General features: G+C 42.4%; 1 protein-coding gene across 1 annotated transcript in view; it reads left to right on the top strand.

The window, feature by feature from the left end:
• Positions 1-10761, top strand: part of HSD17B2 (hydroxysteroid 17-beta dehydrogenase 2) — a 65033-nt gene that overhangs the window by 51624 nt on the left and 2648 nt on the right. The window contains exons 4-5 of the mRNA XM_065898407.1: positions 5595-5732; positions 10465-10759. Coding sequence (XP_065754479.1) covers positions 5595-5732; positions 10465-10759 — 433 coding nt within the window. The remainder of the gene's footprint in view (positions 1-5594; positions 5733-10464; positions 10760-10761) is intronic.

Raw genomic sequence — 10761 nt, forward strand, 5'->3', positions numbered from 1 at the left:
CTGCACCCATTTATGTGTGTGTGTTTATAGGTCTGTGCAGTTTTATCCTATGTATAGCTTCCTGTAACTATGAACACAATCAAATACAGAATGGTTCCAGCACCATAACGATCCTGAGATACCCCTTTTATGGCCACATCCACACACTCACCCCATCCCCAACTCCTGGCAACCATGAATCTGTTCTCCATCTCTGTAATTTTCTTTCAAGAATATTATATAAATGGAATCATACAGTATGCAACCTTTTGAAACCGGCTTTCGCTCAACATAATTTAAAGGAAATATATTTTGACCAAGGCATATGTAGCTCAAAAACAAACAAGCAAAACCAAACATATAAGCAGAAAATCTTTCTTCCAGCATAGCACTAGAAAGTCTCTTTTAATTAAAAATTTCAGTCTCTTGAAACACAACATACCTTATGCCCCACATCTGTGAGACTTGGATCAAGGATCAAACAGCACTGCCAGGTTACTATCCAACTTCCACAACCAAAACAGAGATCTCAGTTTTTCCAGAGCCCAAGCTGTATTAATATTTACATGTCCAGAGGACAGAAATAAATGGAAAAAAATCACAGATGTTCTCTCGAAGTGTTTAACAACCCTATCTGCCCGTTGGACTCACCTGGGGGAGCTTTTAAAAATCCCAGTGCCTTGGCAAATAACAGGAAGGTCTAATAGGGAGCTTACTTTGTGCCAAACACTGTTTTAATATATTAATTCACTTAACTTTCACAACAACCCTGTGATACATGTATTATCATTATTCTTAATTTACAGATTAAAAGACAGGCACATAAACATAAACTGGTTTTCCTAACTTTAACTGCCTTTCGTAATCAATGGCAGAGCTGGGATTTGAATACAGGCAGTGTTGGCACCAGAAGCTGACTCTTTACCTGCTGCCCTCTGCTAACATTCCTTCCAACTGGCCAAGCTCACCTCACCTCTAAAAACCATGGAGAAATGAGCATAGTCTAACCGCACAGACTGGGTTGAAACTTTGAACAAGTTGCTTTAACTTCTTTGGCCCTTCTCCCCAGTCAAAGGAAGGAATTGGATTTTGAACTAAGATTTGGTGAAACTAAAAATCACTTAAACAAGCATCAGCTGGTTATACGTGACAAGATGGGAACCAGAGCTGAATGTTTGATGGCAGATACTATACTGAAATTTCAACAGTTAAGCCTCAGGACTCTTCCTTTTAAGTGACAGGGCCAAACCTCAGACTGACTTAAAGAAGGGAGGAGTTGATTAGCTCACCGACTGTTTGGAACCAAGTTTCGAGTCATCGTGACTCTCCCCCACCTCCACTCCCCGTTTCCGTCCTCAACCCCTACCTCCAGCTTTCTGAACTCCCTTCTCGCTCCTCTGCTTCCCTTTGCTTCCCTTCTCCTGTGTGGGGGCAGAAATGGCCCCTGGGAGTGCCGGTGTTGCACCATTATCACACTGAAGTAGCCAGGAATAAACCATAAAAGCATCTCCCTTCCACGATCTAGATCAGGACTCTGGCTCAGCTGAGGTCACGTGCCCAGCCCCAAACCAATCTCCAGGTCCAGGGGATGGGGTATTATGATCTGTCAGGCTGCCTCTCTGAATGAGGACAGAACCGTTGACTGACAGCCTTCCTACACAGACAGGGAGGTAAGGATGAGTTTTTCTCAAAAGGAAGTTATGTGAGCCAGACCAAAGCTTTTTTTTTTTTTTTTTTCATTTTGGCCACACCACACGCGGCATGTGAGATCTTAGTTTCCCCACCAGGGATGAAACCCGCACCCACTGTATTGGACCGCCAGGGAAGTCCCAGACCAAAGCTTTAATAATCATGTAAGAATAATGATGATAATTGACATTAGCTATTCTAGGTATCTCTACTTCAATGCCTATATACCCTTCCCCCAGTTTTATTGGGCTATAATTGGCATATAACATTGTATTAGTTTCAGGTGTACCGCATGATTTGCTATATGTATACGTTGCGAAATGATTACCACAAAAAGGTTAGTTAACATCCATCACCTCACAGTTACAATTTTTTTTCTTGGGATAAGAGCTTTTAAGATTTACTATCTTGGACTTCCCTGGTGGTGCAGTGGTTAAGAATCCGCCTGCCAATGCAGGGGACACAGGGTCCGAGCCCTGGTCTGGGAAGATCCCACATGCCACGGAGCAACTAAGCCCGTGCGCCACAACTACTGAGCCTGGCGCTACAGCCCGCGAGCCACAGCTACTGAAGCCCGTGCACCTAGAGCCCGTGCTCCTCAGCGAGAGAAGCCACCGCAATGAGAAGCCCGCACACCACAATAAAGAGTAGCCCCCGCTCGCCACAACTAGAGAAAGCCCACGTGCAGCAACAAAGACCCAACACAGTCAAAAATAAAAACTATAAATAAATTTATAAAAAAAATTTACTGTTAACAGCTTTCAAATATACAACACAGTGCTGTTAACTATAGTCAGTATGTTGCACATTATATTCCCAGAATGTATTTATGTTATAACTGGACGTTTGTACCTTTTGACCTCCTTCATGCATTTCCCCAGCACCCCACCCCTCACCTCTGGTAATCACCAATCTGTTCTTTGTATCCATGAATTAGCGTTTTTTGTAGTTTTTTTTTTTTTTAAAGATTCCACATATAAGGGAGATCCCATGGTATTTGTCTTTCTCTGACTTACTTTACTTAGCATAATGCCCTCAAGGTCCATAGATATGTATCTAGGAATCCATCACCACAATCAAGATAGTGAACATGACCTTCATTCCCCAGACTTCCTTGTCCCCCATTCTAACCCATACCCTGGCCCCCCAGCAGGTAACCACTGATCCATTCTATCACTATAGATTTGTTTGCATTTTCTAGAATTATAAATAAATTGAATCATACAATACATACTGTTTTTTTGTCCAGCTCTTTCTTTCACCATAATTACTTTGAGACTCATCCATGCTGTTGTGTGTATCAAGTTCATTCCTTCTAGTGACTGAGTTGTATTCCATTGTATGGCTGTATCACAGTTTATTCATCAATTCAGCCAGTGGATGCTTCTTTGACCAGGGAAATCTTTGCCAAACCTGGGACCCTTAATGTCATGGGCTCAGTCATCCTGGGTTCCCCATGAGGTCTCCTGGGTGCTCTGAACCCCTTCATAATCTCGTGTCTTCCAGTGAAAGAACACCAGGAACACACCCGTATTCATTTCCTAGGGCCGCCGTAACAAATTAGTGGCTTAAAACGACAGAAATCTATACTGTCACAGTTCTGGTGGCCAAAAGTTCTGAAATCAAAGTGCTGGCAGGGCCACCTCCCTCTGAAGGCTGTAAGGGAGAATGCCTCCTTGCCTGTCCCAGCTTCTGTAGTCCCAGGCATTCCTAGGTCTGTGGCAGCATCACTCAAGTCTGTCTCCATCTTGACATGGTCTGCTCCTTCGTTTCTCTGTGTCTTCTCTTTCTCTGTCTCTTACAAGGACAGCCATCATTGGATTTAGGACCCATCCTAATCCAGGATGGTCTCATCTTGAGATTTGTACCTTAATTACATCTGCAGAGAACCTTATTCCAAGTAAGGTCACACCACTTTTCTGGCTTCCTTTGTTTCTGCCTTCCATAGCTCATCCCTCACAGCTGGTCCAATGAGAGATGCAGTTTAAGGCTAAATCTCTCTCAGCTTCTAAAAGAAATGTGATTCAAGTGGAATAAAGAGCATCTGTCCCCAGCCCCAGCCAGCCCTCCTAGAATAAGTCCTTTCTCACACCCTCTTTTTTTTAACCCCCAATTTATTATTTTACAGTTCTACAGGCCAGAAGTCTGAAATGAGTCTCATTGGGCTAAAACCAATGTTTTGGCAGGGCTGAATTCCTTCTGGAGGCTCTACGAGCAAATCCATTTCCTGATGTCTTTTCTAGGTTCTAGAGGCTGCCTGCATTTTTGGTTCATGGCCCCATTTCTCTGTTTTTAAAGCAGCGACATCGGGCCATCTCTCTCATTCTCTCCTCTCTTTCACTTAGAAGGACCCTTGTGATTACATTGGGCCCACCTGGATAATCCAGGCTAAGCTCATGATCAAGGTTGATTAGCAACCTCAGTTCCCCCTTTTCCATATAATCTAACATATTCATAGGTTCCAGAGACATCTCTGGACATCTTTGAGGGACCATTATTCTGCCTACCATACCTCTCTTTCCTATTTTCCACTTTCTCTGTATCCCTAGTGATTTCCTCAGATCTAGCTTTTAGGTAACAAATTCTCAACTGTGTTTGAACTACCATCTAATTTTTCTACTGAGTTTTTTTTTTTAAGTTTAGTTGATTTACAATATTGTGTTAGTTTCAGGTATACATCAAAGTAATTCATATACATATTTCAGATTATTTTTCATTGTAGGTTATTACAAGATATTGAATATAGTTCTCTGTGCTATACAATAAACCCTTGTTGCTTATCTAGTTTATGTATAGTAGCTTGTAACTGTTAATCCCATACTTCTAATTTATTCTCCCCCCGCTTTCCCCTTTGATAACCATGTTTGTTTTCTATGTCTGTGAGTCTGTTTCTGTTTTGTATATCGATTCATTTGTAGTATTTTTTAGATCCCACATATAAGTGTTATCATATAATTTTGTCTTTGTCTGACTTACTTCACTAATAGTCTCAGGTCCATCCATACTGCTGCAAATGGCAATATTTCATTACTTTTTATGGCTGAGTACTATTCCATTTCATATATATGGTATATGTATATACCACAGCTTCTTAAGCCAACTCTCTATTGATGGGCACTTGGGTTGTTTCCATGTCTTGGCTATTGTAAATAGTGCTACTATGAACATTGGGGTGTATGATGTATCTTTTCAAAGTAGAATTTTCATCTTTTCTGGATACATATGCAGGAGTGGGATACCTGGATCATATGGTAGCTCTATTTTTAGTTTTTAAAGTAATCTCCATACTGTTTTCTATAGTGGCTGTACCAATTTACATTCCCATCAACAGTGTAATAGGGTTCCCTTTTTACCACACTCTCTCCAGCATTTATTACTTATAGACTTTTTGATGACAGCCATTCTGACTGCTCATACCCTCCTACAGGGATGCCCCACGGTTCCCTATGGCCTGAGTTACTCCTCGTTGCAACAAGTATTAAACCCAATTTGTTCAACTACAAGTTCTATAATGGAGAGAACAGTGCCCACTCTGTCCCCACTTCCCCAAAGATATGTCTACCCAGAATCTCAGAATGTAGGTTGGCCAAACTGGAAGGTCAGAGGCTGGGGCAGATGCTCTTTATCCCCCCTAAACCACATTTAGTTTAGAAGCTGGGAGAGATTGAGCCTTATGCTTGGTTTGCCATTGGACCAGCTGTGATGAAGCTGGCATGGGAAGCAAAAGCAAAAGCAAAGGAAGCCAGACAATGATGTGACCAAGAATATGCGTTCACCTGCATACAGAGGGCCTTTGTCTTCCTTTCTCTGCCTTAGTCACCACTGATACCAGTTCCTGGAATGACGTAGGTGCCATCTAAACACTTAGTGGATGAACAAATGCAAACATCAGGCCTGATTTTTTTTTTCTCCCATTATTCCCATAGGAGGGGTTCCAATGGAGAAGTTGGCAGCCTATAGCTCATCCAAGGCAGCTCTGACCATGTTTTCAGCAGTCATGAGACAAGAGCTCTCCAAATGGGGAGTTAAAGTCTCTGTCATCCAGCCTGGAGGCTTCCGAACAAGTAGGTGTCTGAGGCCAAGAGCCCTGCAATATTCATTCTGGAAGGGATGCTGAAGGTCCTTTGTTTTGACAGAGTTCAAGCCAAACCCCTCAGTGGTGGACCAAAGAGGGGTTGGGATGGGTGGGCTTCTTCTAAGTATAGAGGGGCAGGTGCCAGGTTTTGCAGTGTACGGTTGCTCTCCTGCCGCCTTTCACCAAGGAATTAAGTTTTGATGTTATGTATTTTTCAAACACAACCTCCTCCCCTCTGAAGGACATGACCCACATCCTTCTACCCCGGGAGGAGATGGCCAACCTCTCCTCTCCGCTCCCTGAATTTCTGGACTCTGAGCAGATGTAGACGACCCCCATGGCTCAGTTCTTAGTTCTGGGTCATCAACCATGTAATCGGTGATCTAAATGAAGGTGTAAAAGAGCATATCTAATAAAAGGCCACACACTGGGAGGGATGCCTAACACACTAAAGAACAAACCCTAGAGGTCTGAATATTAACCCAAATGCACCAGATAAAAATCTAAAAGAAAAGCAGAACTTTGTCTTGAAGCATTTAGCAGCCAGGATCTCCCAGAGCTGTCCAGGAGGAGCACGAAGACTCGGTGAACGGGCTCATCTGGGGAGGAAACCGAGGGAACGAGACCTGGGCCACTCAGGTTGAGAGGTGGGACCAGGGCAGCAGGAATGGAGGGAAGGTGAAGTCTTGAGAGGAGTTTCCAACTTGGGGACTCCCTGGGCAGGTGGGAGAGTTGAGGGGAGCTGATGGAGAAGGAGGGTGGGTCCAAGATGATGCCGAATATGGCAGCCTGAGAGACAGAGCACAGAAAGCTGCCTGACAGCTAGTGGAAGGGGAGAATGATGAATTTGAATTTGAACCTGGCAGGAGGATTGAGAGTTTGGTGACACAGCCAACGAAAACTTCCAACACACAGATGCAAGATTCCCTTTGGATCGGAGAGCAACCCTGCAGTTAAGTTACAGTTTCAAGGACTCACTGAAATTGTCATAGCTAGCATTTTGGGCAGCTGTTCTTATCAGGCACTAGCCATTTTCCGTACATTCTTTCCTGATATTGTTGATCTTATTTTTTTAATTGAGAAATATATCATATACACACATAGTTTAATAAATTATCAATATTATAAAAATTCATGTACTTAACATCAAGATCAAAAAATAAAACATTGCCAGCTCTCAGAAGCCCTCACATGGTCCTCTCCAGTTTTAGCCCTCTCCTCCCTGCAGCAGGTAACCTGTCATACTTTTTGTAACATTCGTTTATTTGCTGTTCTTGACAATGTTCCATGCATACAGGCATCCCCAAACAATAGTTTGGCTTTACTGGTTTTTGAACTTTAAATGGAATCAATGTGTATGTGTTTTTTTTGCGTCTGGCTTCTTTCACCAAACATTATGTTTTCACAATTCGTTTATATTGTGTGCAGCTGTAGTTCATTCATTTTCATTGCTAGTATTCTGTGAATATGCCACACTTTTTCTACTATCGATGGGATATTTGGGTCACTTTTGGACAACTGTGAACAATTCAGCTGTGGACCTTCTGGCACACCTACTGTGGCGTATGTGTGTGTGATGTTTCCTATGACACATACCCAGGAATGGGATGACTGGATCATAGATTTTAATTATCTTCAACTTTATTGGATAATCCCATATTGTCTCCTTAATTATCATTCCAATTTTACTCCCATCCTTTCCATATATGTCTCAATCTGCATCACAGCCCTGGGGAGTAGGTTTAATTGACATCATTCACCAGGTGAGGACACTGAAGTAGGATGGGTAATATATAGCTCAGCATGGACATCTGTGACACCACGATGGTGGGGAATTTGAAACCAGATCCCTAGGTGCAGAGCCTGGTTCTTTCTTTTATATCAGGATGTCCTCAGTTTAAAGCTGTTATTTGATGGTCTCTCTAAAGGCAAGAGGCCAGACAGTGGAGGGCTGAGGACTTAAGTTTGGAGAATGACATTTGAAGTGGGGGATGAGGAAAGGAATCTTTAGGGACACAAAGAGCTCCTGGAGACATTCAGGGAAACATATCAGAATTTTTGGGTACCCTGCAATAAAAACTAGCTCAAGCATATTGCACGCTTCACAGATTTTAAGACTTTATGTGTACAATCTCACTTAATCCTCACCTATGAGGTAGGCATCATAATATTCCCATCTTATGGGTAGAAAACCAAGGCTCAGAGAAGTTAAGGAATTTCTCAAGCCACAGTGCTGATATGAGGCAGAGATGGGATTTGGATCCACGTCATGTTACCAGTTTTATTGTGTGTAGCCCCAAAGTGGCAGGGGATGGGCAAGTGTGTGTCAAAAGTGGCAGATGGGGCTTCCCTGGTGGCGCAGTGGTTGAGAGTCCGCCTGCCGATGCAGGGGGCGCGGGTTCGTGCCCCGGTCGGGGAGGATCCCACATGCCACGGAGTGGCTGGGCCCGTGAGCCATGGCCGCTGAGCCTGCGTGTCCGGAGCCTGTGCTCCACAATGGGAGAGGCCACAACGGTGAGAGGCCTGCGTACCACAGGAAAAAAAAAAAAAAAAAGTGGCAGATGAAGGTTAACAAAAGGGTGGTGGCTTTGTCATCAATAAAGAGAGTTTTGGGGATTTTGGACAGGGTAGGCACAAGAGTGATTAGAAAGTCCACGAAGTGTTTAAAGAGGGAGGAAGTGGAGAGGAAAAGGAATCCCCTGTGAGAGTAGAGACTGGGGCAGAAGTAGCTGGAGGAACAATAGTTCATGCAAACATGTTTTTTAAGATGCAGAAGCCTCTGGAGTAGTAACTGTCAGGGTAATCATTTCTTTGAGTATGGTCGTGCCTTCATGAAGAGAAATGAGCAATTGAAACTCCGTTTGCATTTCCATGAGTATAATTGGATTTCACTGGCTTACATTTCATAGTGAGGCTCCCCTGCAGTCCTGGTATCCAGGAGTCACCCAAGCTAGCAAAGATTCATCCCCACAGCAATCCCTGAGCAATCACACACTTTGTGGGAGGGAGTGTGGGTTGCTGCAACCTTTCTGGAAAGTAATCTGGCACTAGCTGTTAAAATTCAAAATGAATGTGTTTTTTGACCAGACAGCCACCCTTTGGGGACTGTAGCCTAAAGAAGTGAATGCCGAAAAACAAAAGGATACATTGTGCAAAGCTGGTGACTGCAGTGTTCCCTGAAATGGTGAAACCTAGGAACGACTGGCAAGTCCTTTGATAGAGAAATGGTGACTAAAAGCTGCTCAATGGAAAATTCTGCTGCTCTGGTTTCAAACTATAGCCATTGACCAGGAGGCAGGTCTGTGATTCATTACTTAGCAAACAAACAAAAATCAAAACCCACAAACAAACAAAAAAGCAAATTCCTGGAAAATACGTATAGTATGATCCTTTTTGTGTTTTGTTTGTTTCTGGTAAAATAAAATTAAGCCAAAGCCAAACATATCTATATGTTTGTACGAGCAAGAAGGGAGTGTAGAATGACACACAATACTGTAAGTTTCCTCAGAGGAGATTAATTTTTAAAACATATGCATCTCCTTATTATTCATTATTTATATAATGAGCAGCCATTGCTACTATATTTTAAAGTAACTATATAGATACTGTTAGATTTTATATAATAAGCAAGAATTTACTTCTATATTAAATATATGGTTATATATTTAATCACATATAATTTATGTTAAAATTTAATGTATTATTTAAAATGAAATTAAAATTATATTTATTAAATAGATAACATGAGGGACTTCCCTGGTGGTCCAGTGGTTAAGACTTTGCCTTCCAGTGCCGGGGTGGGGTTGGGGGGGATGGGAGGGGTGGGGTATGGGTTCGATCCCTGGTCAGGGAGTTAGGATCCCACATGCCTTGGGGCCAAAAAACCAAAAACATAAAATACAAGCAACACTGTAACAAATTCAAGAAAGACTTTAAAAAAAATAGCATGATACTCAACATTACATATTTTCTTAACCTTTTTTTTTTTGGTCGCGTGGCTTGCGGGAACTTCCCTGACCAGGGATTGAACCCAGGCCACGGCAGTGGAAACCCGGAATCCCAACCACTAGGCCACCAGGGAACTCCCAACATTATATATTTAATTTTATACACAGAAGCAGGCGTTACTGCTATATTTTAAAAAATTATATGTGTACATATATATGTAGGTATATACATAATGTGTAGATAATATATATTATATACATTATATTTTATATTGTATATAATAGTCATGAAAAGATATGTACTAGAATGTTTGTGGCAGCACTATTCGTAAAAGCCTCAACTTGAAAACAACACAAACGCCCATCATAGTATAATAGATAAATAATTTATGGCATATTTACAGAATGGAAAGCTACTGACCACACAATACATGCATCCATGTATTCATATGTCTAAAGTCAGGCAAAGCTCCTCTACTCTGTTCACCTGACAGTGGCTCCTGGAAAGGTGGCCGAGGCTGGTTTGTCCTTTTCTTGGTCTGGTTGCTGGTTACATGAGCTATTCGGTTTGTGGAAACCTATTGATCTGTGCACTGTTCTGTATGTATGTTTAAAAGAATAGAATTGCCATTATAAAGCACATACTTTAAAAGGCATTTGGGAATATCCTTCCCAACAGAGGCCAATTCACAAGGGCCTTCTTCCCAATTAGGGGTAGGACATGCCTGTTTTAGCCTTCCCAGCATCTGAGCCTCTCTTTTTCTTGCATCTCAGACATCGCAGGCACGAGTGACATGTGGGACAAGCTGGAGAAAAACATCCTGGACCACCTCACCCCTGACGTGCAAGAGGACTACGGCCAGGACTATATCCTTAGGGAACGCAATTTTCTCATGTTCATGCAAACCTACTCTGTAATGGACGTCTCCCCAGTCCTCTTGGACATCCAGCATGCCATCTCTGCTAAGAGCCCCTCTGCATTTTATGCACCCGGGAAAATGTCTTATCTGTGGCTCTGTTTTGTTTCCTTTAGCCCTACTGGCATATTTGATTATTTTAGCAAAAAAATGC

Source organism: Phocoena phocoena, chromosome 20 (genome assembly GCF_963924675.1).
Source record: "Phocoena phocoena chromosome 20, mPhoPho1.1, whole genome shotgun sequence".
Taxonomy (NCBI): Eukaryota; Metazoa; Chordata; class Mammalia; order Artiodactyla; family Phocoenidae; genus Phocoena; species Phocoena phocoena.